Source organism: Balearica regulorum, chromosome 5 (genome assembly GCF_011004875.1).
Source record: "Balearica regulorum gibbericeps isolate bBalReg1 chromosome 5, bBalReg1.pri, whole genome shotgun sequence".
NCBI classification, from domain to species: Eukaryota; Metazoa; Chordata; class Aves; order Gruiformes; family Gruidae; genus Balearica; species Balearica regulorum.
Window position 1 is genome coordinate 36568866 of NC_046188.1, and position 27167 is coordinate 36596032.

General features: G+C 45.1%; 1 protein-coding gene across 10 annotated transcripts in view; it reads right to left on the reverse strand.

Annotated features, from left to right (window-relative positions):
• Positions 1-360: 360 nt before the first annotated feature.
• Positions 361-27167, reverse strand: part of BMF (Bcl2 modifying factor) — a 39115-nt gene continuing 12308 nt past the window's right edge. For 2 of the 10 annotated variants that reach the window (XM_075754142.1, XM_075754147.1), the window contains exons 4-6: positions 22195-22292; positions 17410-17479; positions 16167-17292 (exon numbers count right to left, since the gene is read on the reverse strand). In XM_075754142.1, coding sequence (XP_075610257.1) covers positions 17137-17292; positions 17410-17479; positions 22195-22292 — 324 coding nt within the window. In that variant the 3' untranslated portion in view covers positions 16167-17136. Of the gene's footprint in view, positions 1295-5667; positions 5997-16166; positions 22293-24355; positions 26797-27167 lie in introns of those variants that run through there. The other 8 variants (XM_075754146.1, XM_075754150.1, XM_075754145.1 and 5 more) reach the window with 7 other exon arrangements.

Consider the following 27167-nt stretch of genomic DNA (forward strand, 5'->3'; position numbering starts at 1 on the left):
ACACCTGCTGGCTCAATCTGAAGAGCAGCCCGGTGCTATCAACGAAGGGTCCCAATAGACAGTGTCTATACCAGCCCACTTCAGTCCAGATTAGGGAATTTTCCATGCTTTTGGGGCCTGGGGCTGGTATTCCCCAGTGGTTTATTTGGAGTAGCATGCAAATTTTAGAGGATGTGTAATCTTATGTTGACCATTGGGCCTCATTTGTGTATTTTGTTAGTTAATTTTTAAACACTGACCTAGAGCTCTGGATCCATTTTAAAATAATCCAAATTATAAATAAACAGACTGCCTAGCATGGGCTTGGAACAATAAATCAGGAGAAAAACAATTAAACACAACAGAAAAAAATCGGTCTTGAGAGAAAACAGACACTGAAAGAAGAAAAGGCACACCAATGTATATTCTAGAGGGAGAGGCAGAAATAGTACAAGACTGAAAGAAAACAAAGAAAGGTAAAGAAACTTCACATGCTTTTTAAAAAAAAATAGGATTGCATTCAGGCAATAAATAACACAGCATTAGCACGTACATCTCTGTTAGGCTTAATTACAACAGATTCATCTTAATGAAAAATCAATCCTCTAAGCAGCTCTTAATATTCACCTTCACTACTTGTACCTGCTAACCGAGCCCGAGTGTAACAAGAAGAGCCTGTACATGTATCACATTAAAGATTACACGCAGCTGAGCTTAACCCTCCCTGCCGGGGCGGTGAAGGCAGCCCCGTGGTGGAAGGTGACCTGGGGAGCCAGGGGAGCTGGGTGGCCACAGAGGGGAGCCGGCGGGGGGGCCCGCCGCGTTCTGTGCAAGTACCCCAGGCTGTTTGCTGCAAATAGACAAGGGAGAAAGCAAGGGCGGCTTTTCACATGGCCAGCTGATCTTTATTACCTCCAAGTTTGGTGACACCAGCAAGGGTGTTTGTTCTCACTTGAGGAAACACGCTTAGCAGTGCAGTGGGTGATAGCAATTTGTTGCCACTGTGGCCCATTCACTCATGGACCTGAAATGTCACACCTACACACAGTCTGTTTATTCTGGTATCATCTCTCTGGCAGCAGCCAACATTTCTTTTTCCAGAAGATGCAAAAAATCTTCTGCAGTAATCTGTCCTGGGGAAAACTGCTTCTTTGTTGCCAATAGCAAGAGTTTGATTTATGTTCTTCATATCACATCTCTTCTTTAATTTAATGTTGAAAGTCAATTTTCTTGTGCAGAACCATCTAGCTTCGTTTTCTCACTCTTGGACGCAGTGATGTGGCAGTGAGTCCAACTGATTAATTACGTACTGCATCTGAAAAATAAAGGCAGCGCTTAGATGGCCCAGCCTTACCACTGGACCAGCAGGTAAAAATGGACTGCCACCACAGCACGGAAGGGAGCAAAGTCACCTCCATCCCTCCTGAGACACATGCACTCACCGCAGATCTGTGGACACAATGACCAACTCTGGGCATTTTGCTAGACCAGTTGGGCCAGAAAGCACAGGGCATCCCATGTGTCTCCACCAGGACTGGCACTTTCAAAGCATCCATCAAGCTCCTTCTAAAAGAGCACAGAGGACTTGCTTCTCTTCTTGAGCAAGACGTGCTTGGCGTACGCTGCCACTGCAGTAAGACCAGAAGGGGGCCTGGTGCCTGTATTGGTCCATTATCCACTAAATTTATGAATCCTGTCATTTAAGCGGGCTACAGCATGGTGTCTTCCTGCAGTTTTCCATCCCTTCCCCTCTCACGGGCAGAAAGGCTGACACATCCAGCTGCGCTAAGCTCCAAGGACGAGTCCAACTCTTGAGAGACCCACGGCAGCTCCAGCACACCTTGCCCCAAAGCTCCAGGCTTGCGGCAGGGAACAGTTTAAATCTTCACGGGGCACGCACTGGGTATAGCACATAACATGTAGACTTTCCTCAAGACCCTAAACAAGTAGTCCTTCCCTTTGATACCACAGTATGTAGACCCTGGCTAGAGCAGCGAGCATCGCTGGCATTTCCCCACCTCGGCTCCTCTGCGCTGCAGAACAAGCTCCGAGGTGGGCTCAGGAGGAAGGAGGCGGTCCAGGACCCTTTTCCAGCAGTTCATAGCTTGTCCTATGAATCACAGAGCCTTTCTGTACACTGGTCCCACAGCTACATGTAATCTGAAGCTAGTTTCTCTCTTCCTGACTCATTTTCCTAACCTTCCTGCGTGGGCCGGAGGGTTTACCCGGCCCAGGCTCATCTCTGTGCCTTCCACCAGCAGCACCTCCAAGCCTTCCCTCTGCAGTCGGAGCTTTCCCCGGCTTCCTGCAAAAGAGCAACTTGCTTCTCCCAGCTTTGGCTAATACAAACTGACATCCCGGGGTGTTTCCAGCTGTAAGAATGGCTGTTTGAGGGGAACACACGCTATTGTGTGTTAGATCACACCTGACAGGGACGTGAAGCAGTCAAGGCCAGCAAACAGAGGGGTTTCTCCATATCCCAGACACTCCATGAGACAACACTTCCCCCCTCCACCAACCCCGCTGCAAGCAGGGGAATTCCCAGTGGGACAAAGCCAGGTGCCTCCTGGTCCCCAGCGGCTTTGCACAGGGCGGAGGTGGTGTTTCAGGCTGGGGAGCAGCACCCCCGTAGTGGGTGAGGGATCTCTAGGAGCTAGATGGCTTGCTCTGGGTGATAGGAACTAGCCAAAGCTTCAATTTAAGTATTCCAGCCAAACTCTGTAAATTAGACGGGATGAATGGTGAGCTAAATACCATTTGTAAAACACTTTGGGATCCCTCATGCATTTCAGTGAGCTGCGTGGTATAGCCGGCTTTCCCAAATGTTTAACCAACAGGACTGATAGGAGCAAACAGCCAAAGATTTGCTCACATGATGTCTGCAGCTGTGAGGCTCCCAAAGCACTTGGCAGGCTGCAGGGCAAAAGACAGGGACAGACTGCGTGTACAGCGCATTCGTGGTTGCTTCCTTCTGGGTGTCCCAGCACAGTGCAGCATCTTGGAGCGTAATATCCCAAAGCGTGAACAGCAGCGGTCTGCATCAAGGAGTGCTCTGCATCGTATCCACAGGGATATTTATGTCTGATTAAATATCCCTGAACCCCACCATACAATGCGTTTAGCACATTAAATAATTACAAAGGGAGGCTTGCAGCAAATGTTCTCAGACACCAGAGGTATGCCTACACTGCAGCCTAAAGACGTCACCAAAGACTTTGCAGCTGTGCAAAAGCAAGCTTTAATTACCTAGCTCAGGTACTGATAATGTAGCACAGATTAGCTGCTCAAATATTTAGTTTTCTCTGGCCAGTTTTCCATCCTAGGCTGAGTCTCGCATCGCTACGGTTAGACTGCTAGTTCTGGCAGACCCTGCCTAAACAAGCTGTGCTCCACTATCTTCCTTAAACAGAAAGGCTGCTCAGCCTTTCACTTCTAGATCAGCGACTGGAATCTGGTATTCCATGGGAACAAGTACAAAGCAATCCGAAAGTCCCACCATGCCACCAAGCTCTTTCCGTCATCCCTTTTTTCCCCCGAGTACGGTCCATAAGAACCTTGGGTGAAGTTTCATGAAAGGCGACCACAGGCAGGCTTGGAGGATAATTTGGCCTCGTGGATACTTTGATGTCTCTGCCTCCGGCATGGCGCATCTGATGCCTCTCACGGGTGCTGCGTGTATGGCCAGCACGTTGTCTGCAGGTGTGTGTGCAGGGCACGGGGTTGTGGACCCAGCACCATCGGGCTGAATGGATTGCCGAAGGCAGGTCTTGCACAAGGACCAGGGCGTTGCGGGTGGCAAAGGCAGAGGGTGCAGCTCTGCAGTGGGATGGTTGGTGAAGAAAAAACCTGCTGCTTCAGCCTTCACAGACCAAACCAGAGTAATAAATACCTACTATAAAGGGTTGAACTAGGGACTCCAAGTACCTGTAACACGATAATGTCTGGAAACGAACGGCCTCTGGAAGCACTGAGTAAACAGGTCAGAAGGTTCGGTGACTTCACGTATGGGAGAGACTAAAAATTACACATTACAGCATGAGGAGGAGCCAGATCCCGCTCCTTGCCGACAACCAAACAAAGGCCAACATGGCAGCGCAAGCTTCGCACTAGTAGGCATTCGACACCAGGCCTTTCACAGCGGCCCCTGAGCACCTGCTATTGCTTTGTTATCTTCTGAGGGGAAAGGATCAGGGCTTATTTTTTCCGTATTTCCAGCTACTTTTGCTGAGGATCCAACTGCCTCAGTTTTCTTGCACAGGCAGCGAGAAGCAGTTATTTGCTGGGTCAGCTTTAGATCCCTGGCTTCTCTGTGAATCTCTCACTGGGCTACTTCTATTCTCAAAGAGCCTTCTAAATAACATATACAGTTTCAAGCCAAAAGGGAATTATGCTGTCCAGGCAGCTGTGGTTTATTTGTGTCAAGGTGGGGGCACTAATGTGTATTTGGCCATTCGGAATCACAATTCTTTCAACGTCTTCTAAATCTCAGCTTCATCATTCCTACAGAAACAGTGTCTGGTAACTATTCCAACAGCTTAACTATTCAATTGCTGGAATCAGTCTCCTCTTTCCCTGCCTTTGTCTATGCATTTTTTTCTCCCAACAGGTTAAAAAAAAAAAAAAGCAAAAGCATGCACATAATTTCCCGCCCCAGGATCCATATGACAAAACTTACCATTTTCATGCAGTGAAGAACTTTGATGTTAAAAAGTTGGGTGCAAGATTATTTCTTTGAAAAGTTGATGTTTCTATGCTGCTATCATTTCTCCAACTAATATTTCCTTCTGTTCTCTAAATTTTCTTTCCTTAAAGCTTTCATTTTGTGGCCCTGCCAAGCTGTCTATATTTTCTTAAATTCTCATTTCCTCTGGCACGTGTTTCTTGCTTATAGTTACAGTAACAAAAAAAAAAAAAAGAAAAAAAGATTTTGCACTGAGCCCAATTTCCAGTCTGTAATCTTTTTCTTTAATATTGCTTTACCACCCTCTTTATTCTCATGTTTCTGCTTGCTGCAAATTTACCTGCTAGGTTTGGAAACTATTAATTCATTTCATTTTCAGAGCTGTCCAAAAAGAACCAAAGCATCCTGGTCTGGCTCCTTTTATATATTTCTGTTTACTGTGCAAAGGCTTAATTTGTGCTTTGTTCTTGCTGGTTACTCAGGGTTTCGTGTCTTTTCCCTCTTACATCTCACTCGGTTTTATACAGCACCAGCATTTGTGTGTTATTCTGTCTCTTACTTCCTCCCCCCCCTCCCCAATATGAGTGTGTGTGTGGGATGTTTGTGTCTCATCAGCACTTAAGGCTAATTCCTGCAGTGGATGTGGAGCTTTCTGGCAGAATGGATCACCACCTAGCTCAGTGCTGAATTAGCTATTCAGTGCATCAGATTAGATGATAGAAAGATGTTTTGTGACTCAAGATTTTTTAGGGCTGCATGAGTATTTCCTGCTTATGCAGGAAATGGCAGAAAAACAGTATTAGGGGAAAAAGCAAGGAAAGTAGCACTTCTTTCTTATGGAGTGTTAACACCATGAATAAGGTGAATGACCAAAGATTTCATTTATAATAGTACCAGGAGCAGCGATTTCCTCCAAAACGCTTTCTGAAGTATTCTGAATCTTCACAATACCATGAAGAAATAAGTATTTTTCAGCCATTATTTACAGAGATAAAGTGAGTCATCAAGATGTTATTGCCCAGACTTTCAAAACAACAGAGTTCATACTTTGCGCATTGAGTTCTCCATGTGCTTACCATAATTGCAGACTTAATCTCAGCAAGGATACACACACGTACATGGGAGGCATAGGCAGGGACACTCCCATTTCCCTGAAAACGCTGCACCCGTGCCGGTGGCGGAGCTGGGAAGGACCTTGGCATCCAGCTCCCTCAGCACTCGCACGGTGCTGCCTTCACTAATGTAATCTACAGCCAGGACTTGTAGAAGACGACTTCACTTGTATCGGTCTCTTTCAGCATGCGGGGAAAAATAGTGGCAAGGCGACGTTATTTTCCTAGGAAAAGTAAGAGGAGGAAGATAACAAAACCAGCTGCACCAAACCAAGATTACCTGCGACAGAGCTGAGAGCAGAGAAGGATGCCCTTTAAGGGGAGCAGGGACACGAACAATAGGAGGAGAAACAGGAGATCATAGTTTTTACACTTCATCTGAAATTGTAACTCTCCTCCTCCTTTAAACATTAAAAAAGTTGGGCACCCACCGCACCCACCCTTCGGACAAGGCAGCTTTCCCTCCCCGATGCTGTACTGCAAGGTGAAAGAGCAGGCGGCAAGAGACTGCAGAGCGCAGCCCCCCTCAAAATGAGCCCTTGCTGCCCCTTTGAAACCAACGCGGGCAAGGAACACGCCTTTGCTCCTGGTACCTTTTAGCCGTACATCACAGCTTGTTCTAGCAACTGAAACGTCAGAGCCGCTGGCTTTCAGCTGTTGCCTTTCCAGTCCTGGTGGGAGGAGTGGTGCTCGGAAAGCCTGCTCCAGGCTTGTTTATTTTCTGTCAGAAAGAGCTGCTTCTGTTAGGAAAGTCTCTCCCCACCAGCCATCTCGAGTATTTTCAGTAAGCTTTCCTGATCAAGAAATATTAGGAAACGAATCCAAAAGCCAGAGGTAAATCAAACGGCTCTACCTGAAAGCAAAGGACATTTGGGTTTGTCTCCATTTTAGTATCTTTTGCTCCGGTGATGAAGGAGCTGATTCTGGTTTTTACGTGTACTTCTCATCTTGCTGACTTGAACTGTTGCAGAGAGAAGGAGATGCTAAGCTCCCAGCTGGGAGTTACTTAGCAATAGCATCTCCTTTCAGAGACAAAGCAGGAAATCCCTTTAGGGTTGGGGTAGAAAAAGGTGGTAAAGCATAAAGAGAAGGCAAACATACCCAGCAAAGACCCCCAAGGTAAATCCTCCTTGGCTACAAGCCTACAACACGTGTTCTGATGAAATCTATTACTGTATGAACATGGTACCTTTAAATGTTTCTGAGTCAAACATCCTTAAGCCATTTTCCTCTAACTTTGTGATTTTTTCTGTATATATTCAATGCACTGCAAAGAAAGTCCAAAATGCCAGTACGTAAGAGCCTTGTGAGAGCACTTACAAGTAGATCTCAGGAGACGCCACTGGGAGCTGAGGCACATTCTCCTGGGCAGAAATGCTTTGGTGGCTCTTGCAGGAAGAGCTATAGCAGCTATGCAGAGCTCTTCCCGAGAAGACCAGGCTTCTGGTATATTCATAGATCTTGATGGGGAGTGAAAGCTTTTGATAACTCTATAGGAACTTGGCGTCCATGCGTTTCTCTCTCTCTCTCTCTCTCTCTGGATAAAGTCTTGGCAGCCGCTCCGAGTCTATTTTAAACAAAGCCAGTGATTTCTGGAGAGATGGAAAACACATGAAGGGCACAATGAAAAACAAGCAGAAAACCTGACTGCAGGACAGAGGGAAACAAGAGTGATAAAGAACACTGCTTCCTCCTCTGGCAGGCGGGCAGGGCAAAGTCCCCTTCACCGCACACCACCACGCCAGGGCTTCTCACCAGGCTGCCGTCACGGGTCCTGCTCAAAACTCAGAGCTTTTCCCTGCCGAGCTCCGCTCCCCTTGCTGGTGACCCATGCTGCACGTCCCTTGTCCTCAGCACCCAGATGCTGCTGGCTGCAGGAGGCAGCAGTCGTGGCAGAAAAAGGGAGCAGGAAACACAAACAGCAATGCAAAAGCTAGGTCCATTATAAAAACTCTGGTACCCAAAACAAAAATAAGTTATTTACAAAGAATGTTATTATGGTCAAAGCCATACATTTGACCTAGGGCCAAGAAAACTCTGTTTATAACTGTCAGTACGTAGAGAGATGAACCTGTAATTTATGTATGCTGAAACATTATAATTTCTGATCCAGAAGCCTCCTTTCCTGTTGAAAAGCTTGGTAACTAAGCCTTGGTCACTTGGATCATGTGGGATATCCATGCAAATCCTTTCACTAAGCTCGGTTTAAAACATTACGTATGTGTATAGTGCAACCAGCGGGACTTGTCTTGGCTCCGTGTCCTGTGCTGGGCTGCGTCCCTCCTGCCCCTGACATAAAGCTCTCCCAGATTCCTCCCCACGGTACCTGGTGTCCAAGGTAGCCGCAATTCAACCCGGGCTTGGGCTGCCTAAAACTCCCTGCCCTTGGGACAAGCAGTGTCTGCAAAGTGCCCTTAGGCTCCCCTCCGCCCCGCGTCCCCTGCAGGCAGGCAGGCAGGCAGGCAGGGAGCCACAGGCAGCGAGGACACCCGGCTGGCCCCAGGGCCAGGCACCGCGTCCCCCAAGACTCACATCCCCCTGCCTGGGGAAATCCAACGGGCCGGTAACACAGACAAGCACCTAGTACGGCCTCGCATCTGTCTTTAGGTCCTGCCTACACAATCCATATGATCAACTGCCTGCGTTGCTTCCCGTATGCACAGAAGATTGCTGTTACATGCTGGGTAGTCTCTGTTTGCACTGTAACCTCTCTGGGACAGGGAGGCTATCTTTGCTTTGTTTTGGAAGGCACCCAACTTGCTCTCAAGCATTCAACAAGCAGTCAAGAAATGATTCAGATGGAGAAGCAGAAACATAACTTGCCTGTGCTTGACAGCATTTCTTTATCAGTTCCCTGTTCAAATCAACTTAGGCTGGCAATGACCAAAAGTAGCGACTCTCTGGAGGGTGTTTGGTAGCCCCCAAAAGCTGTTGCTGTTTTGTTATTTTGGTGCAATTCTTTTAGGAGATGTTCTCCATTAAGAAAAAAAAAAAAAAAAAATCCTATCACATCTGCCACTGGTTGGTATCCTTAGAAGCCATCCCAAAAGACAGATCAAGGACTGAATAAGCATGAAAACTTTGGAGAGAGGATTAGATGAAGGATAAGATATATTAGGCTTGGCAACACTATAACCTACCACAAATTTAAAAATTGTGAGTCAGACTCAAAAAAAACCCAAACAAGACCTACATTAAAAAACAAGACTAGAAAATGCTTTTAAAAATCCTTTTTCTTTTTTCTCCTGCCTTCCCATTTCCAATTCTACCTGCCCACTCCTGGGGTCCCTGTCAGTTTACTAATACTGCCAGCACTCCAAAATGTCTTGCAAGTGAGACAGCTTTGTTGAAAGTCAAACACCAGAAATCTTCCTGCTATTCTTGGCTCTGGGAGCAGATTGTGGTCTAGTGGTTACAAGCATCATGGCCAGCTGAAACACACCCATGTTTGGGTCATCTGCAAGACATGAACCATGGATGTCTGGTTGTGAGAGCATGAATTTCCAACCTTAGGGCTAACGAATCAGATGCTAACACAGAAGTAGGCACAAGGTCAAATTGCTTCACGAAGTTCTCTTGCAGAAGGGTGACAACATGGATTCTAGAAGGTCCTAATTTGGGATTTCCTTTTAAAAGGCTATGTAGTGAATAGCTGAGACATAGTTCTGTGAATTAGAGAGCTGCATCCCATTCCAAGCTTTGCTCAAAGTGTTCTCTAGTCTCCTGGCTGCAAAGTGGACCATTAACCCTCCAAAGCCTCAGTATAGGGCTCAGCATGCTGAAAGACGTCTTGGTCAGCATAGGTACTGTAACTGCAATTACGGCTGACAAGGCTCTCCCTGGGCCTAGGTCTTTTAATAATTTTTCATTCTGATCTGTCAGGAGGTAAAAATTGTCTCATCATCATGGAAATTCCTGCAGAAAGGAACAAAAGCACATTCTTTATGACAGCTGACAACACTGGGGTAGCACGAGGAGGTTTGTGCTTGAACTGTCTCTACTGTGTTTACCTGAAGATAAACAGAAGTCTCCAAACTTCCCACTGAGATTCCCACTCATCATTAAGTTTAAAAAAAAAAAAGGTATCAAAAAGGTAGGGCATCTTTCCTTATGTGTTTTAAGGGCACAGGTTCTAAAATGAGCAAGTGATGACCCATTTTTAAACCCACTTAGGGCATGCTTTTTCTCTATATAGAGCACACATTTCTCTACCTCCTCTGGTAAATGTACAGAAAAGTGTTGAACCTTTCAGTACAGCCAATTAATCACTAGTTGGCAAGATGAAGAAGTGCTCTGGACAAGTACCAACTCAAAAAAAAAAAAAAAGAGACATTAGAAACCGTATCTTATCGCAGACAAAGAAGTGCAATGCACAGAAGTAATGTCCCATTTTAGAACTGTGTCTATTCTGAGATTAACAAAATACACTACCCTATTTTGCACAGTAAGGAATAAAGTAGAAGCACAAAGGCAAAGGGAAGCTAACATCCTAACTTTGAACTCTGCAACACCCAACTTTTAGGTGCCTGGCTGTTCCATCAGCTCCACGGCCCTGAACCGAGCACCTGAGCTGCGCCTGCGGCAATGTAAGAAGCAGCAGGTATCTAAGAGCAGAGGCAACCCAGGCTGGTGTCCTCAGCGGGGAGCCAGCTGGGAGGGCCACTGAGGCACAAAGAAAATGAGAAGAGCGTCCAATAAAACACTTCTCTCCAAACTTTGAACACCTCACAAGGAAGCCTCCCTCAATCTGGTTCAAAGACTGAACCCTCAAAATTCAGCTGATTGTAAACAGGAAGAGGAACGCAGATTTTACATTCACGCCGTGCTTTTGTTAGCCCTAAGATGGTTGTATTCACTCTCTTTCCCTGCTCTCTGGCCCCAAAAGTGTTATAGCTTCAGCAGGAGGAGTTCAGAGCAACCCATCCTGACCAGTCACGTGTGTAGGGCACTCCTCTGAGAGCAGAGAGCATCTGGCTCAGATCCCGTCTGGTAGCAGACGATGACTCTAGATGAGCGCTCAAATGTGTATTATTGGCTGACAGCAGAGAAAGAATCACCCTGCCCTGCATCTTTTGTGGACTCTGCTCTGGTGGTGTGCTCTGAAACAGGCTGCCCCAACAGATAGCTCAAATGAGAGAGGCAGAAAAGCACCAGCTTAGTAGATCACACGGGACTTTGGCGTGAGATTGGTGCTGAGACATTCAGTGCCTCCGGCAGAATTTTAGGCTTTTGGGGAACTTGAATGTGAAAAGCCCTTCCAGGGTTAGGCAGCAGCCGGATGAGACTGTGGGTATGGACTTCAATACCAAAAGGGACAAGTAAGCACCTGTACCCCTTGCGGGATCTAATTTTGTGCCTTGTGTTATGAGAGAGCCTAAAAACTGAGAGTAATAATTCCCTTGCCCATCTTCCTCCTTTTTCTGTTGTATCCACCCTGATAAAGCACCAAATTGGTTGACTGACTCAAAGGACCTTTAACTAAAGATCACAACACAGTGGGATATTAGCAATTGCAAGCCACATGTCCCGTGCCAGAGAGACCTGCTGTAGATGTGGGCTGTGGTAACCCCCCTCCAGCAAGAGAAACTCGCCCAGGCCAACTTCACGGGCGGGCAGTGCAAAGGCAGGCACTCTGCTTTGGTTCTTCTTCTCCAAAGGGCAAGTGAACTGCTGCAGCGGGAGTGAGGATGGGTTTGTTTCTGTGGGTGAGGCTGCCTGAAGGAAAAGTGCCCAGTTCAGGTGGAGGCATAAGGACCACATAATGTCATCTCCACATAACAGCTTACCTCATTAAACATTTATTTTTCTGATAAATCCCTGATCGATTATTTGTTCATGTTTGGGCACAACGCGAAGCACTGTTTGGTTTCCTCTGTTATCTGCTCCTAAGAACCATGACTCATGATCATACAGGGAAGGAAATTAAGAGAAATGCTTTACTGCATCTGACTTTGCAGCAATGAATGTCACGTTGCTGTTACTAGCGTAACCCCAGGCAGGGATACTGCCATGCAGGGACTCAGCCGTGGCTGCCAGACCGGCGGTACTTGGGCGGTGGGGCCAGGTTGCTGCTCCCAGGTGAGTTGCTCCCAGGACATTCATACCAAACCACCCTGCCGGAGCCTCGGCCCTGAATCCCACAGGCTGCCGGCCCCACTGGGGGAGTCAGTGCCAGCAGGCAGGGGTGCTAGGCACCTCCGAAAGCCTGAAAAATATCCTGGGTTAATACATCTTGGTTTACATTTTCAGACCCTCACTGAAGTCTTTGGTGGTCCCAGGCAGGAAGGGGACGAGGGCAGCAGTGAAAGGTCTGGGTGCCAACACTAACCAAGCCTTGCTGTGTGCACCATGCCGGCTCCAGGGATATAGGCTTGGACCGCGGGCGAAGGCAGAGCTTTCCTTGAAAGCCAGCTGCAAGTACATTGAAGTCAGCAGGAGCTTTTGCTGAGGAGTTCCGTGAGCTCTGGGGTGCATTCGTTATAGAAATGACTTTGGTAAGGTTTCCTTGCAAAGTGACACAAGGACGTACAACTAGGGTATTGGAATATAATTAAGAGAGAAAGAAGTTAGGATGGATATTGGGGAAAACCTTTTGTCAGTGAGATTTATTAGTAGGTACAGCAGTCTCCCGAGGGAAATAGTAGAAAGGCATTCACTTGGGATATTTAAAGTTAGACTAATGAAAGTGCCAGCAAATATTCTATAGGGAGCGTGCTTACACTGACAGGCAAAATGAGCTCTGCGACCCTGTCCTGTCGGAGGAGGGCTGTGCGCGAGCGCTGAGGTGACCGACTGAGCTGGCTGCCGGCTGCGGAGCCCCAGGCTTCCCTGCGTGAAGGAAGCGGTGCAGGGAGCGCCGGCAAGCTGCCGCCCCGGTGCTGGAAATGATGGGCAGGGCTGCAGGGAAATCCATCAGGAGGATACTGGAATTGTTTTTATAATAACAGCATCTCAGCACCTTCTTGCCAGGGTGGAGGGTCAGAGCAGCCACCTTTCCCCAGGACTGCTCTGCCTCCAGCAGCACCTGCCGAGACCCAGCCAGGGGAGCGGCAGCCCTTCATGGGGAACTGCACCTTGCTCCCAGCATGCTCGTCAGCCGGTTGTGCTTGCAGAGAAGTAAACCTGGCTCCAGCTTGACAGCCTGTTTCAGCCACCTGCACAAAAAGTTGTCCCACATCGTGAATTAACAGTGCTCCTGCCCCTTTCCCTCGTGCTCCCAAACCCGCTGCTGTGCACCGTGTTTCATACAGGCTGGTGGGTGGTCTCCTTAGGAAGAGCCATTTTCTCAACCAGCCGCCCGCTTAGCAGTTGTGGCAGTAAGGCTGGCAGCAAAGGCATCCGGAAATGGGAATTTGTCGGCAGTGTGGGTGACCCTGCTGTTCTATGCCCGCTGCTGGCATAGCGGGGAGTCGTGGTCCAGGCCGATCACCATGACCAGCCCTGAGACACTAACATGAGCCCCACTGCCCTACCTGTGCCCTTGCTGTCTTGGATTGAGTTGGTGTGTCCCAATACCACAGTGGCCTGCTACAACGAATCATCTACAGTAATTTAAAAAGGTGGTGAAGTAAAATGATTGAAACAAGTAATTTCTTTACAGATTCCATTAACTTTTCCAGGCTATTTATTTCTGTTGAAATTTTTGCAAAAACTCGTAGTGTTATAAGAAGTCAAGCCTCATTGTCCTCTTATTAAGAGCTAACTGTCTCCATGAAAACATAGTTTCATGACTGTTGCTGTCGTGATTTGAGCAGCAGACGTAAACAGGGTCATCTCCAGCCATGGTGGGTGGATGTTTAGTTTATAGCGCTGAGGTTAAGAGTGAAAGCGTGTGACTAAGAGCAGAAAACAGAGGAGCCTTTGTATACATCAAGAGCCCTGAGGCAAAACACAGAGAAGGAGAATGCTGACACAGACTTTAATGGCGAAAGAAAAGAGTCCATTATGAACGTTACAGAGAACATAATTCATTTAAGAGAAATCAAGATTTAAAGGACTTGTAGAGGGGAATATGAATACTGACGTCAGTGGGTCACACCTGGCAGTCCATTGTCAGACTCGGTACGTGCGTTAGGGTACCACGCATCATGTCAAGTGGATGACAGCTCACTGCCAGAAATTATCATTCACTCTTTGCTAGATTCCTGTTGGAAACAGGTTTCTTTCAGTTCAAGCCTTTCAACAGGAACCAGAGCTATCCACAAGGAAGCAATGACAGCTCTTGCATTTTTAACACCCATCTCCCAAAACTGTCAAAAATTGCTTTCAGGACACTTTTTCCTTCCCAAACCCCATCTTTCCATAAATAGAAAGGGGGAGGGGCAAAAGGAGGAGATGGGGCTGGATTATGTCTGGATTACTCAGGTATGAAAGCACAAGAAGAAAGCTGGCTAGCAGAGCTGCTTCCAAGCTTGCATATACATTGCAGAGACTAAGGACCGGCACATTTACTGCACCGTAAAACAATGGTATGAGTGCTTGAAAAATATTCCCCAAACCATATACTATAGTGGCTTCTAAACTTCAGCAGCCAGAGCCATGAAAATAGAATGCTTTGTGCAGTAGCTTGCGCAACCAAAGAACTTTCTCGTCCTCAGAGTGCTTTATTATTTTTAACGAGACAGGCTGAGCACTTCTTGATAAACATTTTTTCCTTGAAGCAGTAATCCTACTTAAACTTTTTACCTTGTCCCTACAGCATACCGCTAGGAAGTTAATAACAAAACTCATTTTCCCTTAAAGTGCTAGTCATGTTAGTGCAGAAAGTGAGGGACACGTTGTGATTGCCATGAAAGGGGCCACGGCTGGAAATAAATTGAAAATGCCCTGTTAGTCTGTAGGCTTAGTATTTTAAGAAGAAAGCCTTTCTGAAGTACATTTTCCAGGATATCCAGCTTCTTTCAAACTGCAAAAAAAATATGTATTAATATCTGTTGTGATAGGAGTGTTCCAGCCTGTAGTGTTTGGTCCTGCTGCCTAACCCTGACAATGTTTCCATGCTCCCTAAGTCTACTTTGCCACAGCTGGGTGACGGACAGCAGGTCATGATAGAGCCAAACCAAAGAGCGGAGATTAATCCAGGAGATCTCAGAGGAAGGGAGGCCATCCATACATCTGTGCACTTGCCTTTCTTTTGAGCAAGGTGCGATGTATCCTGCTGCTTTGGCAAATGCTTCTGGGGTAGCATTACAAACTGTTCCTTTTTAAAAGCCATTCTTCTCTTTGATACAAGAATTATTAAAGCTTGTAAGAGTGAGAGTTTAATTAATGGTGAGAATTTAACCACACGAGAATGAGGAAATTCAGAGCCAACCCTCCCATCTAAGTCAATCTCACTTCTGTCCCCTCATATCAGTGCGTTACAACAGGCTCTTTCACGGTCACATGAGGCTGGCCAGGGGACACACTTCTCACTAGATCTAATACAATGAAAAGAAAAACTGTCTTTTTCCCCCTGTGGTCTTAGATGCACATGTGGCTTTTCATACCACACACATCATGTGTTCTTGGAATGAAAGGCCCTTTTGTAACATGCACACACCAGCCGAGGCAACTTAACATCGGGTGGGATTGTTAACTGGGCTCCCTAAAGCCTCCCATGAACGCTGTACCAGCAGCATCGCACTGGAGGAGGAATGTGGTTGAAGGAATTTGACCAACTGTATTATAAATGATTCGCAATACACGCCTTATCATTTTTGCTCCGCTCAGGTTAACTACTGTTACTTATTGGAGGTAGTTTTCCCTATAGGAACAGAATCAAACTTAAGGACAGGCCTGATGATTACCAAAACACGAGACTTTCTGTCGCTTCACATGGCCAAGACATTCTCTTGTCTGTGTCTGAGGGAGTCATTACCACTTTACAAGCCCTCTCAAAGCCACAGCCACCTTCCTCCACTGCCTTTATGTCAGAAGACCAGTGAGAACCATATTTCTCTAGTAGGATTACCATGCAATGAATCTTTATCCTCAAGGCCTGAGTGCCTTTGAATGTACTTCCGGAGGCAGTAGGTAAGCAGCCATCAATTAAAGGTTACATTTTGCAAATTTGGAGCATACATCCCATGTATGTCTTAAGAGAAGTTCCTGATTTGAAGCAGCAAGTTAACTGTGCAGCTCCAAGTAGCAGCAGTTCTCTATCCAAGCGTGGGAATATACCTCCTCACAAGACTATTTAATAATTTAAATTATGCCCAAGGAGAGCAGTCCAATCTGGAAAGAAAATCTTGTCTTTGTTGCAGGGCCTAGTATCAGAGTGCACATAAAAGGATTTACTAGATATTTTCGAAGTTGAACAACGCAAATTCTATCGCTGATTTGGGTAACTCCAGAACAGGCCAACTCTGTAAATGCTCTCCATCCCTTAGAAAAATAAAACAAAGAACACGGGCAAAGAATTTAACAATTTTATTAAAAATTGTACCAGTTATTAGAAAAAAAAAATCCAAGTATTAAAGTATTAAAAAGCACCAAAGAAAGAAAGCACAAAGCAAATATACTGCACAGATACAAACAAAAAAAAAAGGAGCTCTGCCCAGTCACCATTGGTACAGGCAGGAGTCCTGGAGGCACACAACCAGGATAAACAAAATGCTACATTCTCACTGGGTCTCAGTCCATGGCAAAGAAGGTGTGTGCACTTCAGGACTAATCCAGACAGAAATCTCACAGGAGAGCATCGGGTTTACTTCTGCAGCAGGACAGTATCATTCTGGTATCAGAACTCATGGGGAAACTCTCCATTGAGGGAAAGTTTAAGTACATTGCAAATTCTAGCTTGCCTTACCCTTTTGGTTTTCCAGATGAAGGACTCCTAATGTTTTAAAAAAGAAAAAAAAAAAAGTATCCCACCAAAGTAGAAAAGTCATGCAGGAAGGGGAGGGAGAAAATGTGAATCCACATTTCACAGTACTCTCATCAGTGAATTTTACCTAGAAAAGTGGGAGACTGTACTATATATCATTGAAGAAAACAGAAGAAGAGATGCATGATCAGTTTTACCAAAAAAAACCCCAACAGTCTAGATACCCAAACTCAAATTTAGGGCAGGATTTTCAAATGCACCCAGTGGAAACAGACATACAAATCCCTTGGGCTGTTCTGAGATTTTGCTTTTACAAGCCTAACTTCTGACGTAAATTTAAGGAGATACTGACAATGTCATCTTTCCATCACACCAGTCTCTCCATCTTTTGTCATCAAATTTTCTTTTCAGAATAGTCTGATCAAAACCGGAGCTGAGGAATCTGTGACGATGCTCTCCTGGAGCTGTGTCCACAAATCGGGGAGACTCCTTTAGATTTAAGAATAACTTTATACATGCAAAATTTCCATAATAGATTTTAAAAACAGTTTAAGAATCTACCCTTCCCACCCCTCCATTCCCCAAAGGCAGCAAAGAGTCTGAAGACAGAACTGAAACATGGCTTTAAAAAACAGCCCACAGACATTAGGTTTCGCTTCCCAGAAACCAACTTCCAGCATGGGATTCGCAGGAAGAGACCCTCCTTTCTGTGGCTAAGGGGGAAGATGAGGCACATGGAAGAAAGAAGGGGTAGGGGATGTCAGACTGCATTCAGTTTAAGAACACACACTCACACGCACGCATGCACGCACACGCACACACACAATTACATTCCAGTGCATTTGATGTGTTTGGTCTTTTCTGCTTTTCCTGGTGGAGAAGAACGGAGCTGTGTAACACCTGCGTGAACACATGCAAACCAAAGAAACAGAGACCACTGAAATCTTTAGGAACTGTAAAAGATTGTCCTAGGATCTTTTATCAATTCCTTGAGGTATTTCTTCTTGCTAAAACAATCAAAGGCAACAGGTAGGCTTTTTTGCAAATGATCACAAATGCCAGTTTGAAAGACAGACTCTTTTGAAGGACATTGTTAAAAACCTCTGTTGTCAAATTATGCTGATACTCGATAGTGCTTGGTCCATGAATATGAATGGGCATTCCATGGTCCTTTTACATATAATCCCACAGTAAATATTGCTGGTAAAACAAGGCAAGATCTCCACATATCTGCATTCTCCTTTGATCTTAGCACATATGCTGAGTGCTCTCCCTATTTTTCCCCTTAAAAATACCCTCAATAGCACACCATTCAGCATGTCACAGTCTCACTGTTCCTACAGCTTCAGCAGAGATATGGGTCAGGACCAGTAGCAGAAGGCTGGAATTCATTGTAGAGTTGATCGGGTCCCATTGCAACAACTGCCTCAAGTCATTTTGCTTTTTCTTAAAAAAAACCCCAACCCTTCTCCCTAGGCTACTAATGGGCAGAATCTGCGGTTTCCCAGAAGAGTGCCAAGCCTCATAATGAACGCAGTTCAAGCTTGGGTACAGCTCCAGTGGCTGCTGTGGGGCAACTCCAGGACTGTAATGACCTCACACGCACACATCGCCTATACCTTTAATCCAGGCTTGAGGGGACCAAGTAAACAGCCAGTAGGAAGAAAGATGCCTTTGCCATCACCCTTTCTACATCAAGAAGGACTGGGTTCCTTGCCTCTATTCCCTTGTTGATACACAGCTCCAAAGCAAAGGCTGATAAGGAAGTTTCTTTCAGGACTCCTCTAATGAGAGTTTAGCCAACAAACATTTAACAACCGCTTGCTATTTAAACTGAGATATGTGATCAGTTATGCAGGAATTCAGTGCTACCAGGGATTATCAGCACCTTGGGAGAAGGCTTCAGTCCCACAAACAGATCCAAGGCAACCCTTCCCATGCAAATTCATCTTTTCCCCTGCCTTTGTTGTATCCTATTTACGGCAGTTTGCAGCTATCCCTGGGCAGTCACTTTGTGATTACTGGCTCAGCTTTCAAGAACTGCAGGAAACAAAAGTAAAACTAACTATTCCCTACTAGCACCAGGCTTGCTGGATCCAGGGATGGGCAGGTTACAAGATATTTGAAAGGGTGGGAAGTTTGGAAGGAATAGGAAGAACTCTATCCCTCCAGGAAAGAGAGCTGAGGTCTGAAGCTGTTTTGGAGATCTGGGGAAGGCAAGCAAGATACTTCAAGGATCGTGGTACCATCAGCAACAGCTCAAGCTCTTCTTAAGAACTGCTCATTAAAAATAGGAATTTGTTTTAGGAGAAAGATCCGACTGTTCTTTCTAAATTGTTAGACTAGTTTTACAGCACAGAGAAAGAGCATCCCATTCCTTTCACCAAGACAAACTAATACCTAAAAACCCGAGCATACTCCTTCACCAACAGGACTTAAACCATGTTCCTTGGAACTGTTTCCCCAAACAATTGACGTATGTCCATGGCCACGCTGCAATAGCTACTCTCCAGGGAAGATCTCCTCAGTGCGTGCTCAAGGTGCCTTACTAATGGAATGGGTGACAAATACATGGGTGCTGTGCATCTGTGTATTTGTTGACAGACGTGTGAAACCTTCCCACTATTTTCTCAAATAGATGAGACTGTAACTATGAAGTAGCTGCTTTTCCCTAAGTGAATAACCAGCCTGCCCCTCCAAATCTATACGAAGCGAAGTAAGACTTTTGGGTTGACAGAGCATATTTCCTTTCTCCAAGATATGCAGATATGGAATATAATTAAAATATATTATCAGTGGTTGTAAATCTCTGGCACCAGTGACCAACACGCATATTGCAGGAAGTCGGCCTTTGTCTAGCATTAGCTCTATGTCTCCAATGAAGTATTGTTGTTCACAGAGATTTTAACTTGAGAGCCTGGCATGACCAATTTTGATAAGTCTGTTGTTACAGCGGGAAATGCGGACTGGCAAAGATGTGTCTTTCCCTGAGCCAAACGACTCTATTGAGGCAGACGGCCTGACTGAGGAACGGTTTCAGATACTTGTTTCTCCATGTTAAGAAGAGTCTTACCCTAGATAAACTGGTTGGGTCGCAACACCAGAAAGCGCCAGTACCGGACCCATTTTTGCAGCTTACGCATCCAGTGAACAGGCCTTATTGGCCTGTTTGGCAGTCAAGTCAAGGCAGAGGGGAAGGGGAAAGCTCATGATGGTTTTTAAGTGTCAGATGCACTTGCTGAATTTTTCGTAGTTTGCAGGGCTGTTATTATGTAGCTTTGACTGTTCCTGATAAAGGGGTCCTGGCAACCAGTGGGAAAACGCAAGCATCACATCCTAGACCGTGCCGTGCAGGCAGGCAGCACTGCTGCATTGCTTCCTGAGCCTCTGCTCTGCCACTCCTGCCTCTTTAACAGCTTCTGATTTAACAGTCTTCTCCTGAACATCCGGCTTCTCAGGGGTCCCCGATTCAGTCTGTGCTTGCACTACTCCTCAGGCTTTCCCCCCATTTAAGTCCTTGTTCTCTGATGACCAGCATTTACTCCAAGCCGACTGCGCAAAGCAAGGTATGGAAAGCCTCATCTCTGTCAACGTGGGCAGAAGGTGGCTTCCCATACTGCTGCAGCATAGTCAGCAACAGGTATCACTTGTATCCATCCCTCTGGGTAACTCTGTAGTGCACATGCTTAAAGAAACAACACAAAACCAAAAACAATCACCATTCCTAAAAAAACCTCCCGCCCTCCCTCTCCATAAAGCCCACCTCCCAAATATTACTTGAGATTCATTTACATGAATTATTAACCATCACGGACAAACATATTACTCTAGCTCTAGCTAGAAGAATAACCTAAGAGGCGGAAAAAGAAAAAGCTTTTCTCACATAAACTCTCCTGATGTTGAAAGAGAGTGACTGTGAATATATGAAAGTGAAAAAGGCTTGGGGACCTCTTTCAGGGAGCTAAAGCACGTTTTGCCACAGTAGAGCAGGATGCAAATCAAGAGTATGGGACTGGGAGAGAGGGAGAAAGTCCAAATTTAACTGTGTTCAGCAAACTGTTACCAGACACTACAGTGCAATGATGAGACTATACAAATACCAGGGAAAGCATGAATTAGACAAGGATATGCAGAGAGGGGTGGAGGAGAAAGCGTATGTGCAAGTAAACTACCATTCCCGTACAGTAATGCTTATTTTTCAGAGTGGACCAAGAACAGAAGAATTCCTGAACACCTGAAGTTGACGTTTGTAACAGGACCGAAGAGCACTTCTCTTCCTCACGCTGGTTGTATCATTTGAGACCTACAGCAGGGTGCAGTGGCAATGTGGAAATGGTCTGAAGAAAATAAAATCTATATCACTTTTCTGGCCGTGTTTTCTCCTAGTTGTCACTGGGTTTGCGAACTAATAATATTTAAAGCTACAGAGAAGTAGCCATCGATATTTAAGGCTACTTCCTTTGGTAGGGTTATTTCCCTGTGCTGGTCCAATAGTGTCAGTCATATGGACAAACTTCTGAGTGCATACAAACCGGGAACTGTTAGAAGATCCCTCTTGAAGTAATATTACTGCTGCTAGTCAATATATGCTTACAGCAGCCTCAAAACATTACATACTAGAGTAATGGACAGACTGCTTGTACAGTGTTACATGTCAGACTAGTTGCTAATTAATTTTTCTGTCAAATCCTGAAGCAAAACTATCAGATGCCTGGGACCTAAGCCTTCCTGACCAACCACATTATAGTAAGAGAAAAGAAAAACAAAACAAAATAAACACCCATCATAAAACTAATAAAAACATATACATTAGCATTGTAGAAGAATGATGCTTGTGTCATATTCCGTGGTTTTTGGCTTCATGCTGGCTCATGGGCACTGCGAACACTGGACTGGAAGCAAACAGTGGCAGAAACTAATAGCCACCAGCAACCAGGTTTAATTTTAAGGCTGTTCCACTGCAATGATTTTGTCTATTGATGGCAATGACAAAGCACAACCTCATGTGAGAGTGCTGCAACTGGTGCCCAATGGAAAGATTGAAGAGATCGGATTTCTTTGCGATTTTCTCTCACACAGGGTGCAAGGAAATAAACAGCAACCCATGCAGAAAACAAGTAACCTGCTGGATATAAGCTACTTGAATGGTTTCATTGCTAAAAATAACTTTCTTTGTGGAGGAATCGAGCATCTCTGCTCTGGAAGATACCCGAAGTATGTTTAGAGTCATCAATCCCAGACATCATTTTTAACTAGCAGCCAAAATGACGCTCCTGCACTCTACCATTGACTAACACACAGGGCAGAGGAAGCCGTTAGTCTAATACCTGCCTTCCTTGCACAGAGGTCACCGGCGTGGGGAACCAGCAGCAAGCTTTACCAAACACACCCACATTCTGGCTTTCCTTCGACAGTGTTGGACAAGAGCTCCCTGCCTCACGAGGCAGGCAGCAGCAAAGAAGAGTCTGTAAAACCCCTCAAACTTGAAGACGAGTATCAGAAATTCAGAGTCCTCACATCCGGCCGGCGGTGTGCAATGTCTCGCCCCCGAACCAGTGTTTGTTCAGTGCTCCCTGCAGACTGGATGCGGCCTGAAACAGGCGGGCGAAGCTCACCTCTGCCCAGTGTGGTTCCTGTTCGCCTCCGCATTTAAGGCCAAGTTGTGTAGGAAGAGAAAAAGCTGCCACCACACTTGATTTCTGTTCTGCTGATGCTGTAGAGGAGAACAGTTGAAGCAAGGTTATTTATATTTCTAAAATTGCAACATACCACTTCTCTTTTCCAATAACAACTCAGTTACACTTTTCAAGAGCAGACACTTTAATCCCATCAGCATAACAAGGGGGTGCAGCAAGGGATGAGGGGAGAGAGGGAAATGATAAGTTCTCCAGAAATAATTGTAGCTCTAACATTACAAAAGGAAAAGAGCAGACCCTTTATGCATTGTGCACAAGAGGATTAAACTTTTTTTTGCTTGTAGGATTTTGCAGAGTTTAGCCAAGTGCTGTTTTTAATCAGATTGGCTTCTGAGCCTTTCAAAAGCCCCAGCTGCATGAACAAACAACCTTTTTCTTTTTTTTTAAAAAAAAAAGCCCCCCTTCACCCCAAAAGTAAAAAAAAAAAGAAAAAATATAACTGGTGATCCATCTGTAAGTGATTTGACACCGTGAAGGTCAAAGGGTTAATCTTCAATTTAAACCACACTGCTGAGACAGCAAAACTCTGATTTCATCTAGTACAAGAAAACACATTCGTGCACACACACACTCCCCCCCCCTCCCCCCACCACATTTTCCTTCCCAGCATCTCCAAGATAATACTGCCCTTTTTATAGCCACTTTTGACAGTAAGCCATAAATAATCAGCCTTGGAGCCCTTTCCTACTGACTGGAGCCAATTAAACCTTAAGCAAGAACATACTTGAAAACACACAAAAAACCAAAACCAAGAGGTTATTTCAGGTCCCATTGTCAAGGAAGAAACATGGGAGTTGAGTTTCAGGGGGACACCAGACTATATAATGCAGCTTCAGGGCAAGGACACTGTTCCTTCTTTTGTTATATGTAATCACCCCTGCAAAAGTGGCTCCGATTATACCCCCACCTTCCTGCACTTTAATGGCATCTCATACAAACAGGTGGGTTTCTCTTTACATTGCCCAGCCTGGGATACTATTTCACCTCAATAACCGACCCTCTATTAGAAGTCAGTCTTTGTTTTCTCATCCAGAATTCCATATTTGCTAAGCGGGACTGATCATTTCTGGAAAACAAAACAAACCAGCCCCAATCCCCCCCCCCCGCCCCCATCCCCAGCAGACGAGGAAACAGAAGACTGGCTTCCAACAACTTTGCCTCAGTACACAGGAGTTCATAAAAGAGCATTGAAGCACGTTATATGAACAAGATGTTTGAACTCAGATTAGCCCAACAGGGCAGAACAACACGGTTGCAAGGCATTCTTTACGTCATTACAAGTACGAGAGAGTTGCAAGCGGAGTTGGTGCATTGGAGACATGTCAATACACAGCTCTTCAAAGCCCTCCCAGATAGACAGTCATTAAATTATGTTCGTATTTCAATGCAAATAGCTGTGTGCCATTTGAATCACAAGCACACACAAAACAGGCTTCAGAAAACCTGTGCTCATCTTGCATCTTAGCAGTGGGTCATTCTTCTTACCCTCAAGACTTCACAGTTGTCTCCAGGATTTAGAAGAGTGCACACAGATCCCATCACACATTTCAACACCACTGTGTTTGGAGCATAACTCACAGACAGCAATTCTAGAGGCTGGTATCATTTATTTCAAAGTAACCAGCCCTGAGTTCCATCTGTACTGATTGTCCAGACATTGCTAGATTTACAGGCGAAAACAATCTTTTATAAACTATGCCCTAGGGCTGGATTAATAAAACCTAATTTAGTTTCAAAAAGCAAGATGCTTTTTGTTTTGCTACTCGCCTCTCAGTTTGACCAGGCTTGTCCTTCCTTATCAAACTCCAGAGATTCTTCTCACTCTCCTCCTTAGAGCCACATCCAAATCTGCTCAAACATCCATGTGGAACCACAGTGTCCCAATGACATCTAGATACCATGTTTTTATCAAGCTATTATACCCTAAGCGAACTGCTCCTTCAAGATGGTCAGGGTAGCACGTCCATGAAGTGGCATGCAAGCACAATGCCACCTTCTGCAGTTTCCAAAAGTAGGGAACTATGCTAGGAGAGCACGATGGACAAACATATTATAGATGCTCTGAAAATAATCTGCTTTTTGAGGGGAAAAAAAAAGTATTGGGTTTTGTTTTCATTTGGTAAATAAGAGTTTTAGAGCTCTACTTTAAGAAGGGTTACAGACCTGCAAGAGAACCAATGGGATGTGGTATCACAAATACTGAGAAAAACTCTTAATTTTTTAATCTTTTTTTTAGTTTATGTTCTATTGTGTTTATCTCACTGCCTCTTGAAGCCACTTTTTTGGTACAGCATTTTCGTCCTTTTCCAGTTAAAAATGTTTCCCACTATTTGCCAAAGACACTCAAGGAGATTTCCATGCAAGAGCAGAATAGGAATTATTTTACCCTCATTTCCGCCTGCTTATAAGAAGTGTAAGATCTCAAATCACTTTATGAAGGACATCGACACCATTAATTTTGTTTTGAAGTGAAAAAAATAGAGCACTAGGCTGAGGGCAGCTTTCCAGGTTTTATTCCTAGACCTAGGGCTTGTATTTCCCTGGGTCCGTATTCAGCCAGCATTTCCTTCCAAGGTGGTGTAGTCCCATACACACTTTCGCTGGCTTGCGAACTGCAGCAGCCCGCTCACACTGCCCTCTCCTCACACCAGTGCAGGGAAGTGAACTGGAACAGGACAATGGTCATAGCCAGTGATCAGGTCATCCTCATCCGTGGCAGCAGGTAGTCAAGCTGATGCTTGTGCCAACACAAGAGAAGGTGACCTAAGAGGAGCAAGCTGGGACTGGTTCCTTCAGCAACAAGCCTAGCTAACAGGGTTACGGAGTTAGGCTTCACTTCTGGGCCAATGCGCTTTCTGCGGTACTAATTCAGGGTGAGACAAGAGCCATGGAATGGAAATGGCAGATATTCTTTCCAATACAGATAGAGAAGACAATTTATGGAAAGGACTGTGCCGGGCTATAAAAAAATGTCCTTTTCACAAGTTTCAGTAGCTTTTCCCCAGATACGCCTCTGCCAAGACCAAAATACTCAAGTCTTTCAGGACTGAGGGGTTTTTGGTGTGGTATAATTTAGCTGCCAGGAAGGGCAGAAAACCCAGGAGAGTGACTCCATGAATTTGGCATCTAATTTTTTTCAGATGTGATGCATTTCAAGGCAGTTCTTATGGTCCTCTAAGACACATAGCTATTGTGGCACAGGTTTATAATTTTCCTAAGCTTCACTATGCTGATCTTCCCTCACCAAAACAATTCGATCCTCAGAGTCACTACTGCACAAAAGTTTTATGGATGAAAACTTCGCCACCTCCATGCGGTAGCAACACAGTGAACAATTTGATGCTCCTTTCCCAAGATGGAAAGAAGCCTCTTTTGCCCTCTACACTAACTGTAACTAAAGAAGATTGGACTTGTGAATACAGTAAGTCAACACAAAGCTGGAAACACATAAAACCATTTCCTATTGCAGCTGCTGCTTTTTAAAGGGGATATCCTTAAGAGACTGTCTGTCTGAGGCGTTAGCATGAATGCTTCAATGAGTCACAGGGAAAGGCCATTTTACAGGAAAAGCGTCCTGTGCAGCAACAGTATGTTAGTGAAGCCCATTCCATGAACTGTGCTGAACTAAAAGCCAGAATACTGGTAAACACACACAAAAAAAACAGCAAGGCTTTTACTGGAAGCAAATGAAAGAGGAACAGGATTGACCTGATGTTTATTCCCTCCCTGTAATTAATATTCCTAATGCATGCTTCACACTGTAAATATACAGCTATGCATCTGTCAAAGAGCACCTCAGATGTCAAAAGCTTTTTACTGCTACCAAGCCCTTGCACGGGGTGATCAAGGGAAGATCAGTACAGGTAATACACCTTAAAGAAAATATTGTCCCTCTGACACAGCTCTTTGAATCCCTGAGCATAAATGCTTAACAGATGAATAGGATTCACTCTTCATACATGCCATTAATATCACTCCTTAAAAAACTAAAGAATATATTCAACATATACCCATGTCGTATGTGGGTCTGGTACATCCTATCCCATATACAGAAGGGTACACCTGTCTACCCTCTTTATCTTGTGGGTAACTTTTGACTTCACTTCATGGCTTCCAGATGGTTAAGGGTCAAATTCTGATCCTGTCTTAACTAGAGGGATTAAAATATAACCATAAATGACACTATTATAGCAAAAGAAGAAGAACGGTATATGTGCACATACAAACATCATTCTTCCTTTAATGACTAATACAAGTATTACCAGTAAGTTGTTGGGGTTTTATTTATTCACTGAAAACAAAAATACTTGCACACCAGGAGCAGCTGCTGACTCATCGCTGAAGGCTGTTTTGGCTGCCAGGTGGCTGGAGGCATATTGTGCTACCACAAAATATGCTTTAGCTTAGAAAGACTAGAAAGTCACAGTCCCCAAGGCAACAAAGGTTACAGAAGGTGTCCCCCGCTGGAGAGAGAAATGCAGGCCAATGGAAGTCAAATACAAATCTTTCCAGCTGTGATTTCTAATGACCAAAGAATAATGCATGTGTAAAAGCAGCAGGAAAAAAAAAGGACACAGTAACAGAGAAAAATCGAAAGAGGAACTTAGCGGCACGATTTCTCATGGTGACACAGAGATGAGGACGAGGATCTTCCTTGGGGATCTGCATCATTCTGGCTTGCAAACCCCGCAGCTCTCTTACGTGGGACTAAACTTGTGGCAGAGGGAGGTGTCATCTCAAGCACTGCTTCCCTTCTCAAAGCCTCCATCAGGCTTTGCGAAGCAAGATAAGAGAGGATGTACAGGACTGGGCACAGCAGGATGGATGTGAGGAGCAGGAGACCCTCAAAACCCATTTAAGGGCTGCCCACACCAAACAAGGGGGATGGCACA